This window comes from Hylobates moloch, unplaced genomic scaffold (genome assembly GCF_009828535.3).
Source record: "Hylobates moloch isolate HMO894 unplaced genomic scaffold, HMol_V3 SCAFFOLD_19, whole genome shotgun sequence".
Lineage (NCBI taxonomy): Eukaryota > Metazoa > Chordata > Mammalia > Primates > Hylobatidae > Hylobates > Hylobates moloch.
Genome location: NW_026652294.1, coordinates 32781247 through 32795707, shown reverse-complemented (window position 1 = coordinate 32795707; position 14461 = coordinate 32781247). Strand labels below are relative to the sequence as shown.

The following is a 14461-nucleotide window of genomic DNA, read 5'->3' as shown; positions in this document are numbered from 1 at the left end:
CAGCAAGACCCTGTCTCTAAAGAAAAACAAGGTGGGGTGGGCCGGGCGCGGTGGCTCAAGCCTGTAATCCCAGCACTTTGGGAGGCCGAGGCGGCCGGATCACGAGGTCAGGAGATCGAGACCATCATGGCTAACACGGTGAAACCCTGTCTCTACTAAAAATACAAAAAAAAAAAAAATTAGCCGGGCGTGTTGGTGGGCGCCTGTAGTCCCAGCTACTCGGGAGGCTGAGGCAGGAGAATGGCGTGAACCCAGGAGGCAGAGCTTGCAGTGAGCCAAGATCGCGCCACTGCACTCCAGCCTGGGGGACAGAGCAAGACTCCGTCTCAAAAAAAAACAAGGTGGGGTGGAGAGAACTTGATTAATTTGTACACACTCACTTTGCTTCTTTCTTGGATTTTGCTAAACAGGCTCCTCAAGAACTTTGTCCATCCTATTTCTCATATCCCCCGTTGCGGGGCACATAAGAAGGGCTAAGTAAATCTTGGTATGCCCAGTGATCAGCCTGGCCATGGCAAGGAAAAGGAAAAAAGGGGGGTGGGGGTGGGCTGAGAGTCCTGAGGAGGAAGGAGAGACAGGCTGTGGTCAGGACTTGGGGAAGACCCTTACATGACAGCAAATATGGGCTCCAAACCATCACAGGGAAGTTAGGGAGGGAGAATGCTTTGAAGGAGAGAACGTGCATTTGTGTGGTTCATTACCAAGTTTGTTTGTTTGTTTGTTTGAGACGGAGTCTTGCTCTGTCTCCCAGGCTGAAGTGCAGTGGCACGATCTCCACTCACTGCAAGCTCTGCCTCCCACGCCATTCTCCTGCCTCAGCCTCCTGAGTAGCTGGGACTACAGGCACCCGTCGCCACACTCGACTAATTTTTTGTATTTTTAGTAGAAACGGGGTTTCACCATGTTAGCCAGGATGGTCTCCATCTCCTGACTTCGTGATCCGCCCGCCTCGGCCTCCCAAAGTGCTGGGATTACAGGTGTGAGCCACTGCGCCCGGCCCTATGTTTGTTTGTTTTTGAGACGGAGTCTTGTTGTGTTGCCCAGGCTGGAATGCAACAGTGCGATCTCGGCTCACTGAAACCTCCGCTTCCCAGGTTCAAGCAATTCTCCTGCCTCAGCCTCCTGAGTAGCTGGGGTTATGGGCACATGCCACCACGCCCAGCTAATTTTTTTTGTTGTTGTTGTATTTTTAGTAGAGACAGGGTTTCACCATGTTGGCCAGGCTAGTCTCGAACTCCTGACCTTGTGATCCGCCCGCCTCAGCCTCCCACAGTGCTGGGATTACAGGCGTGAGCCACCATGCCCAGCCCCATTACCAAGTTGTAAGCATTGCTAGGCACCTGCTGTCCAAGGCAGATTCACGGATGCAGTGTCTGTAGTCTCTGGGATGGGAATACCACATTCCAGTGCCCTCTGAACACTCCTTATAAGAGTGAAAGATTGGAAATGACCCAAGGAGCCAACAGGCAGACCAGGGTTAGTCAGTTACCGCTTCCTGACCACTCCCTTGACGCCCTTTAATTTCATTATTGCTCTTTGAAGTAAGTACTGTTATCACCCCATCTTAACAGTTGAAGAAACTGAGGCTTAGAGAAATGAAGTCACTTGCCCAGGGGCATGCAGCTCTCAATTAACAGGACGGAACCTTCCCCAACTGGTCTCTGATTCTAAAGTCTGAGCTCACCACCATTCTCCTCAGTTGCTAGAATACTTACTCTTTCACTGTTGAAGGGACACCTGTACATTGGGAACATTTATTTAAAATAGCAGTTGAATAGGCCAGTCGTGGTGGCTCACGCCTATAATCCCAGCATTTTGGGAGGCCGAGGCGGGTGGATCACGAGGTCAGGAGTTCAAGACCAGCCTGGCCGGCATGGTGAAACCCAGTCTCTACTAAAAATATAAAAATTAGCTGGGCATGGTGGCCCCCGCCTATAATCCCAGCTACTTGGGAGGCTGAGGCAGGAGAATTGCTTGAACCCAGGAGGCAGAGGTTGCAGTGAGCCAAGATTGCACCACTGCACTGCACCCTGGGCAATAGCGATACTCCGTCTTAAAAAAAAAAAAAAAATAGCAGTTGAATAAAGAAGGAGACAAAAATAGTGTTTCCAACTGATTGCGAGTATAGGGAGCTGTAAACATTGAGATTAGATGGGCATTTTTGAGGGGCGAGCTTCAGCTTGGGTTTTTAGTAAGTGTACCTGGTTACTGAGTACCTGTGCCAGGATCTGTGCTAATGCTGAGGACACACAGGACACTCCAACAGCTAAGTCCTTGCCATCAGGGCGTACACACTAAGTGATGTGCTGAGTGGGAAACAAAATTGCAATGTAGTGTTAGCCGTATAATACTAGTATAAAATGCTTCAGTGGCCGGGCGCAGTGGCTCACGCCTGTAATCCAGCACTTTGGGGGGCCAAGGTGGGCAGATCACGAGGTCAGGAGATCAAGACCATCCAGGCTAACATGGTGAAACCCCGTCTCTACTAAAAATACAAAAAAATTAGCCAGTCATGGTGGCGGGTACCTGTAATCCTAGCTATTCTGGAGGCTGAGGCAGGAGAATTGCGTGAACACGGGAGGTGGAGCTTGCAGTGAGCCGAGATTGCGCCATTGCACTCCAGCCTGGGGCGACAGAGTGAGACTGTGTCTCAAAAAAAAAAAAAAAAATGCTTCGGAAGCAAAAAGCTGATGTCTGGGATGGTTTTGGCAAAGGCCTCTCCCTGGTGAAGAAAGGTATTCCAGGCAGCAAATGCTGCAAAAGCAAAGGTCCAGAGGTTTGAGAGAGTCACCAAGGTGGAGTGGGTCTGGGGAAGTGGTGTGAGATGAAGGACGGGGGTGGTCAGACTCCTGAGCCCCTTGAAAGCCCTACTTGGGGACTTTTAACTTTATTCTGGAGGCAGTGAAGATGCCTTAAAGGTTCAAAAATAGCCAGGTGCCCTAGCACATGCCCGTGGTCCCAGCTGGTCAGGAGGCGGAGGTGGGGGTTGCTTGAAGCCTAGGCATTTGAAGCTGCAGTGAGTTAGGATTGTGCCACTGCACTCAGCCTGGGCAACACAGCGAGACCCTGTCGATGGATTGATCGATCAATAGATAGATAGGATTCAACAGAGTGAGACCCTGTCGATCGATCAAAAGATAGAGTGTGTGAGACCCTGTCTATAGATTGATTGATTGATTGATTGATCCAATCAGGCTTTATTACTCTGGGTTGATTCAAAAAAGGGGATTGTCCACGAAGGGGGTGGAACCCAGAAACAGCAGCTGTCCTGCTCCCCCACCACACATGTACCCCACCTTCAGGACTCAGAGCTGCTGGTCCCCAGGAGGGCAGGGCCTCAAGGCCAAGCTGGACTTAGAAACTGCCCCAGTAGTTGCTTCGGAAGGCTGGGTTATGGGTCAGAGACTTGTCTTTGGTCAACTTCAGTTACCTAGAGGAGGAATGCATTTTGTCTCCGGGGCGTATGACCTTTTCCAAAGCCCTCAGGGAAACTGGCAAGTGAAGAACAGGTGGGAGGTCTCTCAGTCGACTCTTTTTTTTTTTTGGAGATAGAGTCTTGCTCTCTCACCCAGGCTAGAGTGCAGTGGTATGATCTCAGCTCACTGCAACCTCCGCCTGCCAGGTTCAAGCAATTGTCTTGCCTCAGCCTCCCAAGTAGCTGCGATTACAGGCACCCGCCACCATGCCTGGCTAATGTTTGTACTTTTAGTAGAGATGGGGTTTCACCATGTTGGCCAGGATGGTCTCGATCTCCGGACCTCATGATCCACCCACCTTGGCCTCCCTAAGTGCTGGGATTACAGGCATGAGCTACCGCGCCCCGCCTCTCAGTGGACTCTTGAGAGGAAATCATGAAGGCCAGTGTGCATGGTGAGCTCGTTTGCACCAAGCACTGTGCTAAACATTTTATGGACTTTATCTCATTTACTCACCTCAGCAACCCTACATGGTAACTATTGTTATTCCCTCCACTGGCAGGCGAGGAAGTTGAGGCCTGAGAGAGGTTAGTTTGGTGGTTAAGAGCACATGCTCTGTGGTCATGCTGGCTGGCCTTGAATCCTGGCTTCACCACTTAGCTTGTGACTTTGGGAAAGGTGCTTCCCCTCTAAGCTAAGTCTCAGTTTCTCCACCTGTGAAGAGAGCATGATACACCCAGGCACAGTGGCCCATGCCTTCTAATCCCAACACTTTGGGAAGCTGAGATGGGAAGATCCTTTGAGGCCAGCAGTTCAAAACTAGCCTGGGAAACATACTGTCTTTCCAAAAAAATGTTTAAAAATTAGCCAGGCATAGTGCCACGCACTTATCATCCCAGCCACTCAGGAGGCTGAGGTGAGCCCAGTAGTTTGAGGCTACAGTAAGCCGTGATGTCACCACTGCACTCCAGCCTGCATGACCGAGCAAGCCCCTCTTTAAAAAAAAAAAAAAAAAAAAAAAAAGGTGTGGTAACAGTACTGATCACAGGCATCGTCTGGTAAGCGTTTCCCAAATGCTTCCCTTCCCTTTCCTGAGGCATACTTCTAGTATGCAGGGCAGCCAAATTCAAGCTCAGGTCTGTCCAGCCTCAGAATCTCAAACCTCAGCTGCTTTGATCCACTGCTGCTTTTGCTCAAGAAAGAAGCGAAGCTTTGAAATGGAATGTTTCTGAGTCACAATTTGATCCATAAAAATATGAGCTACACATACAGAGGGTCCTGGCTAAGTCTGACAAGGGCTGGCATACTTTGGATTCTGTTGGGCACCTTCCTGCCTGCCGCCTTGCTCCCTCCGGCTCTGGCCCGGGGGGGTCTGTGGGTGCCAGTAGATGCTGGAGTTAGGGGCTCCAGCAAGCTCATGTGGGCTCATTTCTGTTCTTATGCCAACCCTTTCTTCTCTCCCCATTCTTCTTCTTTATGCCCCCTGCCCCTGCAGTGAGAAAAAACGCAAGCCTGCATGGACCGATCGCATCCTGTGGAGGCTGAAGCGGCAGCCCTGTGCTGGCCCCGACACTCGCGGACTGCCGGCCCCAGACTTCTCCCTGTCTCTGAGGAGCTACGGCAGCCACATGATGTACGGCATCAGCGACCATAAGCCTGTCACCGGCACGTTCAACTTGGAGGTGAACTTCTGGGCTGCCTGATACTTGCCAGAGGAATAGCTATGCTGGCCACATCCCCAAGCCCTCCATCCCTGGATTCGAATGTCAGCCAATCCCCCAGGGGAGACCTGTGGAGGCCATGATTGCCTTTCCTGCCAGGTCAGATATCCCAGCTCCTCTTAGGAGCCGTTGATGGCTCTGTCTGTCAAAACCATGTTCAAACCCTTTGTGCAAAGGTTTCCATTTCCTTTGGGTATTCTCCCTTGGGGCTAATGAGTTCCATTAGGCTTATTACCCAATGTGAGAGGTAGGACGTCTTTTATTTGTCCTAAATCTATCTGGATCAAGTTGCAACAGGAGCCCCCTCCATCCCTGCGTCCTTGTATCTTGCTATCTAAACGACCAAGGCGGTGTTGGCCTTCTTCAGGCTTCACATTTTCTTACAGGTTTACTGGCGTGTGTGTGTGTGTGTGTCAGGGTCTCGTTCTGCCACCCAGGCTGGAGTGCAGTGGCAGTATCATAGCTCACTGAAGCCTCCACCTCCTGGGCTCAAGTGATTGATCCTTCCACCTCAGCCTCCCTAGTAGCGGGACTACAGGTGCACGCCACCACGCCTGGCTGTTTTGTATTTTTTGTAGACACAGGGTTTCACTATGTTGCCCAGGCTAGTCTCGAACTCCTGGGCTCAAGTGATCCTCCCGAACTGTTGGGATTATGGGTGTGAGCCACCGTGCCCGGCCCACACTGGTGTCTGCGTTGTGTTCTTGCACATTCACAGCTGTTCTCACCAGAGCATCCCCCCATGTGGGGCTTTGGGTCAGATAAGGTGGGAGGCCTGAGAGCAGCTGCCTGGCCGCCTCCTTAAGCCTCTCAGCCGTGCCTCTGCTCTCCGCCATTCCTACCCCCCCAGCGCTGGGCCCCATGGGATTCCCTGACAGGGCCGGCCACCCCCCTGGCTGGTGTTTGGCCCTCTTTCCTGCTGGCCAGCCAAGGTCTTTTGGAGCAGCCCCGTGGAGTTCCACGCCCACCCCCTCTGGGTGCCCCACCTTCCCCGCTATGTTGGAAGGGCACAGTGAGGAACACTGAGCCTCAGAGGAGGGAATGATGCTGCGGGATTCAGCCCCCTTCCCACCCCCGTGTCTAGCTGAAGCCATTGGTGTCTGCTCCGCTGATCGTCCTGATGCCCGAGGACCTGTGGACCGTGGAAAATGACATGATGGTCAGCTACTCTTCAACCTCGGACTTCCCCAGCAGCCCGTGGGACTGGATTGGACTGTACAAGGTGATGTGGTGGCCAGGCAGGAAGTCCATCAGCAACAGCCCCTGGTTCATCCTTCCCAAGGGCTCCTGGGAGCTGGGCAGATGCTGACGAACTCACCCTCATCCACCCCGGCAGTTCTTCTGTAGCTAAGGGCTGGCAGTGAAGGGCGGCGGGGAGGTGTACAGTACGGTAGCCAGGCGCAGCAGTGAGACCATCTTCTCCTTAGGACTTGCCTTGGGTCCCATGTCCTCCCTGACCACTGATGGCCTGACTCCCCCTCACAGGTGGGGCTGCGGGACATTAATGACTACGTGTCCTATGCCTGGGTCGGGGACAGCAAGGTCTCCTGCAGCGACAACCTGAACCAGGTACGTCACCAGCACCAGGCACATCACCAGCAGGCAGGCCTGCCTCAGCCCTCCTGTCTTGTGGAAGGAACAGAGTGCTGAATAACTTGTCACTCAGAGCTGGGTGGAGCCCAGAGCCCTGGAGCTGACCCCAGTCCTGTCCATCCCCCTCCAGGTTTACATCGACATCAGCAATATCCCTACAACTGAAGATGAGTTTCTCCTCTGTTACTACAGCAACAGTCTGCGTTCTGTGGTGGGGATAAGCAGACCCTTCCAGGTAAGCGATGCTGGTGAGGGAAGGGGAAGGGTGAGGGCTTGAGCTCATCACTGGTTCCCTGAGGCCCAGGCCTGGGAGCCGGCCTGTACATGAGGAGCCGCTGCAGTGGAGGAATGGAAGTGATGGAAAGCATGGAGGAAGACCCGCTCTCCACTTCCAGCCCTGCTTTACCCCTGCAGATCCCGCCTGGCTCCTTGAGGGAGGATCCACTGGGTGAAGCACAGCCACAGATCTGAGCCAGGATGGGAGTGAATCCCAGGCGGAGGCCAGAGCTGGCAGCCAGCTCTGCCTTTCCCCTGCCGGGAGTGCTGGGGGCCCAGCCTGGCCCCCTGAAGAGACAGCCGAGTGTGCTCCACATAACTCCTCCCAGAGTGAGCTCTAAGCAGACTCCTTTGCTCTCTCCACTACTCACCTCTGGAATTAGCCACTTAAACACAGGTTTTTGTTGCTGAGATGTGAGTGAAACCAGCTAGTGTGTCAACAGTGAAGACCTGGGGACAGTTCCGCGTCTCATTTCTGGATTCCTACCCCCTCTTCTAGTCTTGCCCAAGTAGTCCTGCCAGGCGCATGCCCCATTTGGCACAGGCCTGCATTCTTGTCATGCCATCCTGGGCCTCAGGCTGTCTGGGAGGGGAGATGCTCACATTTGTACAGGCTACATAGACTGGTGCAAGCAGTGCTGGATTCCAGGAGTCTTGGCATCTCATAGCTTGTCCCCGTGAGGAGTGAGCAGAGGGTCTGGGATTCCTGCCTTCAGCAAAAGCAGTCTGACTCAGTGGGCAGAATGGAGGGGCCCCTCTAGCCAGGCTCTTAGGCCATGGTTGTGAGCAGGTTAATGAGGGTCCTTCGGCCAGCACAACCTACCTCCCTACCCACGGCATGGAGTCTGCCTTCATGGAAGTTCCAGATCCTGAACAGAGAGAACTGGGAAGGATCCAGGTTCGCTTCTGTTGGTAGCTTGAGTCCCATGCCTCCACCCTGCCATCTGAGGAAGGGGTGACAAGTGGTCAAGGAGCTGTGGCCACAGACTTTTCCAGGGTGCTCCTTGTCAGGTTAGGTGCATCTGCGCCACCCTTGTCAAGAGTCATTGACGACGGACCCCCCGGGACCTCAGAGTGGGGGCAGGCAGAAGGGAGAACCAGCTCAAGACATTTTGGAGGATCTGGCCCTGGGGGTCTTCAGAGAACACACTCTAGGGGCTTTGTGGACATGGCCTGTCCCCACATCCACTACTTGCCTCCTGCCATGGTCACTCGGCAGCCCTTTTCCCAGGAGAAGACACCTCTGGGAGCCTGCTCAGTGCCTGTCCTGCCATCCTGTGTCCTGGGACTGAGGGTTACTCCAGTTGCTCTATGTTGCATACTCTCCCCCGCAAGCCTGTGTATGAAGAACTGTCTCCTGGCTTCCAGCAGGCCATGGCTGGCTGTTTTGTGACTGTTACATTGTGCAGGGGTAATTAGAAGCGTGGCTTTTACACTTGTGTGTGACTGATGATTGGGGGGTGGGGGCTACGGTAACGGGCCTGGGACTAGCTATGGATTCCAGGAACAGGGACCCTGTAGATCCCAACTAGACTTCTGTGTCTGAGATTTGCAGAAGTGGCCAGGATTGGGGCTAGGATGAGGTTCTAGAATGGTGAGCCTCTGGAGCCCTAACCAGCTGGAGCATGCCATCTATGCCGGTGGCCGCTTAATGTACTCTTGTTAAGTCAAATGAGCTCTTGTTCATCCCTCCTGACCCGCCGCTCTGCATACCCTGGTGTTGAGCCTTCTGCCCTGCGTTAACCAGTCCAGAATGCCACCATCTTCTCTTTCTGCCCCACTTCTACTCAGCCCCTTTTTTTCCCCCATGGTAACCTATCCTTGACCCCAACACATATACCTAGGGACCTCCAAAGCCCTCACTTGCCCATCTGTTCCTTCTCACATGCACAGCCATCACCAGGGTCACTGCATGGCACCCTTCATTGGGCAGGCGGGAAAGCCAAGGCTCAGAGAAGTGGTGCAGCCTCTTCAAAGTTCCAGGCACCCACAGGACCAGAAACAGGAGTGGGGTCTGAACCCACCCGCAGAGCGGTCTCAGTAGTCTGTAAAATACAGATGATGTCCCTATTCTCAAGATTTTTGTGGGAGAACAATTGTAAAAAGTGTATCGCACTAGACCCGCCTCCCTGTTCTGATTAATGCAGCCCCGGGGCTTGACCCCAGGGGTCCCCCCACCTGCTCACCTCCCCCATGGTGAACTGAGGTCCCCACACATCCAGCCTCCTGTGTGGGAGGGGTGAGCCCAGCAGTGATTGAGAGGCGGAAAGGGGAATGGGGGGTGCTCTCCGTCCTCTGGGCCCCAGTCAGGATATGGCCGCTCTGGGTCCACCCCGACCCGCTGGGTGGAAACAGGAAGTAAGTGAGACCTGGTGTGCACTGGGTCTACGCCTGGCTCCACGGCTGATAAGGGCCATTGTGTGGCCGCCGGGGATGAGCCTGCTCTGGATGGATGTGCTTCCCGGAGGAAGGAAGGAAGGCTTGCTAGCTTTTCCGGGGCGGGGGAAGCTGTGGGGAGAGAGAAGGGTGCCAGGGAGAAGGCCCCTGCCTATGGGGCTGTCCGTGCCAGCCCACGCCCACGGGACTCAGCCCTTCCTATGCCAGCCTCTCCCTCTGGAAAGGTCTGTTTCCCCTATCCACTTCCCTGTTCTTACTTCCTATAAGGAATGGCTGGAGACTGGAGGGCTCAGTCTCAGGCCAGGAAAGTGTCAGCTGTGATTTAGCAACAATAAAAATAGAAAAGCAGGAACATCAGGGGTGGGGGTCACCTGGGGGTACTGTTGAAACGCAAGGGATGAACAGGGCTAGAGGTTGCCCACACCCAGGGAACCCAGGAACTAACTTCACAAGCTCTGAGGCCCAGAGGAGAGTAAGACCAGAGCTTCCTCACAGCGGGACACCCCCTCTCCGGGCCCGCATGACCAGGCCCCAGCAGCCCTGGTCTCTCAAACTCATCGTGGGGGCTCACCTGCTGTGGGGGGCAGCCCCGTTGAGGGGATGTGTAGGAAAGGCAGTGCCTACTGAGGGGTCCTCTTAGCCTAGGGGAGGGCATGCCTTCTGGTTTGGGGAGTGGGCCCTGTGCTCTCTAGCTGGTAGCAGAGAGTGGGCAGGAGGAGGGGCCCAGCCATAGAGCTGCTGTGGGGATGGGGGGAAGGGGAAAGGCGTCCTACCCTTTGACCTGGAGCCCAGGGTACCCCATGGGTGGCTGCATCGGCTCCTCTGGTTACCTGGGACAACAGGCATTTCCTCCATCCCCCCCAGCCCCTCCTCTTCCTGCTCCAACCATCCGGGCCAAGAGGCCTCCCAATCAGACCTGGACGGCTCCAGCTGTGTCCTGAGGAGCTGGACCAGCCACATCCCCTGGGGCTGGAGTTAAAGCAGAACCAAGTGGCCATCCCGGCGTTAGACCATCGGTTCCTGGCTCCCGGAGCGGTCAGAGCCAGCAAGTGGGCAGGCAGCTTTTGCTCACAGGCCCCAGTGCCCAGGGGCGCTGGCTCTCCGCAGGGCGGAATGGCGCTGCAAGTGGAGCTGGTACCCACCGGGGAGATCATCCGCGTGGTTCATCCCCACAGGCCCTGCAAGCTCGTAAGCTGGGATGCTCTGGGCTGGGAGGAGGGTGGGAGTGTCTCCCCAAGGCCGGGCAGCCCCTCTCAGGCAGAGCCCTCGGGCAAGAGCTGAGCAGCGGGGAGGGGTTCCGATCATTGGCGGGGCCAGAACAGACTGAACAAGACGGGGTGAGTGGAAGAGTAAGGATGTAAGGGCCGCTAGCAGCAGGATTTTTGGAAGTGGAGGTCTGGGCTTGACTCTTCTCCAGCTTCCTGAACCTCAGTGGGCAGAACTGTGAATACTGGGCACAAAAGGCAAGTGTCGGCTGCTGTGAGGTCGAAGGACGAGGGCATGGAAGCTCCAGGCTCAGTCAACGCCCCGCTCCTTTCCAGTCCGCAGGGCTGGGACCGCCTAAGACTCAGAACAGAAGGACGGTGTGGGAGGTGGGTGAAGGGACATGGGTGGGTAGAAACGGGGGAGCGCGGCCCTGGCCCGGCCCGCAGGAAGGGGCTGGAGATGCAAAGGGCCGGGAGGAGGGAGAAAGTCGGGCACCCCCACGCCCCCAGCACCGCGGCGGGGAGCCCGGTGTTCGGCCGGAGGGACGCGCCTGCCCCGGGAACGGGCCGAGGTGGGGGCCGCACGCACCGAGGCTTCGCGGACGCGGCCGGGGCTGAGGCGGGGCGGGGCCGGAGGGTGCGCGGCCCTGCCCGGGATGACGACAGGCTGCGGCCCGGCCCCCGGCGGGCCCTGGGCGGGGAGAGTGCGCCCGGGCCGCGGATCCCCGAGCCCGCCACGCCGCCCAGCCCGGCCCCCGCCCGCTCCGGAAGAGCCAAGCCGGTGGGTATTCGGGGCGTGGGGACGGCGGCCGCGGGGGGCGGGTGTGGGGAGCGGGCGGCCGGGCCGGGAGCCGCCGTGCGCGAAGCAGGGGTCACGGCCGGGGATCGCTGGGGCCGAAGAGCAGCCGGGTGGACCCGTGCGGGGGGGGTCCCACGACCCGGAGGCGCCGGCGCAGCCTGGTGGAGACTTAGATTTACCTGCGGGGAGCGGGAGGCGGGGAAGAGCGGCCTGGGTTGCAGGATCCAGGACCCTGCGCGCCCTTCGGGCCCCGCCCGCAGCCCTGCTCTGCCTCTGGGTTCCGGAGAAGCCGCCTAAACCCGCCCCTTCCCGTTCTCCGCCCCCGGGGCCCAGCGCGCCCCGAGTGTGGCGGGCGAGGGGCTCCGGGGTGGCCGGAGAATGAGGATGGCCACGCGGCCCTCAGTCCTCACGCTCCGGCCTCCAGCGCACCGCTTGGCTCTGAGATTCATTCATTCATCCAGGGGTCCAGGAAGGGGTGACTGAGCCCCACCGTGTGCCTCGCTGGGTGTAGGGAGTGGGAGAGGTCTCCTGGGAGGGACTGACAAGGAAACAGCTGATTCCTGCGGGGTGCGATAAGGAGACACTGCGTGTTCGGGAGAACCAGGAAGGGGTTCTGAAGGAGGTGACACCTGAGCCGAGTCTCAGTGAGGTGGGCAGGGAGAGTGCCCCGGGCTGCGGAAGCCGCCGGTGCAGGCACTGAAGCTTGGACTGGCTGGCGACGGTGCGAAGGCCCCCTCCTGGGGGAGGGGTGGGGAGAGAGGGGACTGGAGCGGGCCACCGCACACCAGAATGCAGGAGCAGTGGGGTAAACTGAGGACAGCAGGGGGGTCTCCGGAGTTCATAGACAGGGTTCTGGTAAGCAGCAGTGGGTGTGAATCATGGGCCTGGCACATGGAGGGTGCCCTAAACCTTCACTCTATGAACATGAGGTGTTGGTTTGATTTGTGTTGCCCGAGGGGAAATGGATTGATAGGAGGAAGGCAAGGAGGCCAGTTAGGAGGCTGCTATCTTGGCCCAGGTAAGGAGCAGTGATGGAGGTGAGGTTTTTGTTGTTGTTGTTTTGTTTTGAGATGGAGTCTCGCTCTGTTGCCCAGGATGGAATGCAGTGGTGCGATCTCTGCTCACTGCAACCTCCACCTCCCGGGTGCAAGCTATTCTCCTGCCTCAGCCTCCTGAGTAGCTGGGATTACAGGCGCGTGCCACCACGCCCAGCTAATTTTTTTTTTTTTTTAGTAGAGACGGGGCTTCACTGTGTTAGCCAGGATGGTCTCAATCTCCCGACCTTGTGATCCACCTGCCTCAGCCTACCAAAGTGCTGGGATTACAAGCGTGAGCCACCGCGCCCGGCCTGGAGGTGAGGTTTTAGCAGGTCGTGACTACTTGGTGTGAGGAGTGGAAGGAGGAGAGCAGGCCTGTTAATGCCAGGCTGTGATGACCAGCTCAAACAGTGCCACCCTTCTCTCTACAAGGACATTAAACAGGGAGTACAAGTTGGGGTCAAAGGCCCTGTTCCCTTTTTTTTTTTTTTGAGACAGTATCTCACTCTGTCACTCAGTCTGGAGTGCAGTGGCGTGATCCCAGCTCTCTGCAATCTCTTCCTCCTGGATTCAAGTGATTCTCCTGTCTCAGCCTCCCAAGTAGCTGGGATTACAAGCGTGTGCCACCACATCCTGCTAATTTTTTGTATTTTTAGTTGAAACGGGGTTTCACCATGTTGGCCAGGCTGGTCTGGAACTCCTCACCTCAAGTGATCTGCCTGCCTTGGCCTCCCAAAGTGCTGGGATTACAGGCATGAGCCACCACTCCTGGGCCGTTTACTTTTTTTTTTCCCTCATACAAATTTATGTTAACATGTTATGGGTTTATTGCTTTATTTGTTTGTTTGACACTGGGTCTTCTGGGGCACCCAGGCTGGAGTGCAGTAGCACCATCATGGCTCACTGCAGCCTCAACCTCTTGGGCTCAAGCAATCCTCCCACCTTAGCCTTCTGAGTAGCTGGGACCACAGCCACACACCATGCCTGGCTAATTTTTAAAAAAAATTTTAGTGGAGGCAGGGGTCTCACCACTATGTGGCCCAGGCTAGTCTTGAACTCCTGGCCTCAAGCGACCCTCCCACCTCGGCCTCTCAAAGTTCTGGGGTTACAGGCGTGAGCCACTCACTGCACCTTGCCTCTGTTCACGTTTGCTGGACCCCCCAGGCAGAGGTGTCTGGCAGCCAAAGACCCACGGTTGTGTAGCTAGAATGGATAGTCCTTGACCGAGGAGGCCCTAGTGAGCAATCAGGGTAGACACCGTAAGTCGCCACCGTCTCCTCCCCATTTCCCTTCACAACAGTTCCCTGAGGCCTGGAACGGTCCTTGATGGGCAGCCAGGCCCAGATCTAAGATTTGTTTAATAAACAGAAGTTGAAGCCCTGCTCTGTGCCCAGCACTGTGCCACCCGTGAGACAGGCTATGGCTGCCTTTCTGCTGCCTCAGGCTCAGTGGACATCGGTTTATAGCAGCAGTCCCAGGTGCCTCAGATGACACCTCCTCCCAGCCCCCAACACCCCTACCCCACGGCAAGATCTGTGTGCCCTTAGGCTGAGGGAACATTTGAGGTTTCCGCTGTCCCCAGAAGTCAGGCTTGTAGGCACCTGGCCTATAGGAGCTGAAGGGCACTAGATAGCCCAGGTCTGCTGGGCCACCCCATCCCTGTGGTTCCAGTAAACGCCTCCCCAGGTGGGAGAAGACCCAGAGGCAGCCTTGGGGAAGAAGTCTCCTACGTCACTCAGGGGCCATGGCCTGCAGGGAACCTCTAGGCCCAGAGCCAAAGGCCCTGGCCCACTCCTAAAGCCCACATGTGACATAATAGAATCACACGACACCGACAGTGGCCTGTACCGTGTCACTGAAGGTCGCAGCCCTGGTAGCCCTGATAACCGCACAAAGAGGCTCAGGGAAGCCCTGCAGTAAGGTGTTCCAGTGCCCGGGTTCCAGTCCCACTCCTCCTCAGACCTTGCACAAGTCACCTGCCCAGCCTCAATTACTTCTGCATTGGAGTGATCATACA

General features: G+C 56.2%; 1 protein-coding gene across 8 annotated transcripts in view; it reads left to right on the top strand.

Moving 5' to 3' along the window:
• MYO1C (myosin IC) overlaps positions 1-14461 on the top strand; it is a 56312-nt gene that overhangs the window by 16891 nt on the left and 24960 nt on the right. For 5 of the 8 annotated variants that reach the window (XM_032137856.2, XM_058431362.1, XM_058431363.1 and 2 more), the window contains 5 exons: positions 4912-5098; positions 6222-6359; positions 6623-6706; positions 6861-6965; positions 10268-10591. In XM_032137856.2, the coding sequence (XP_031993747.2) occupies positions 4912-5098; positions 6222-6359; positions 6623-6706; positions 6861-6965; positions 10268-10591 (838 nt within the window). The other 3 variants (XM_032137865.2, XM_058431365.1, XM_032137859.2) reach the window with 3 other exon arrangements.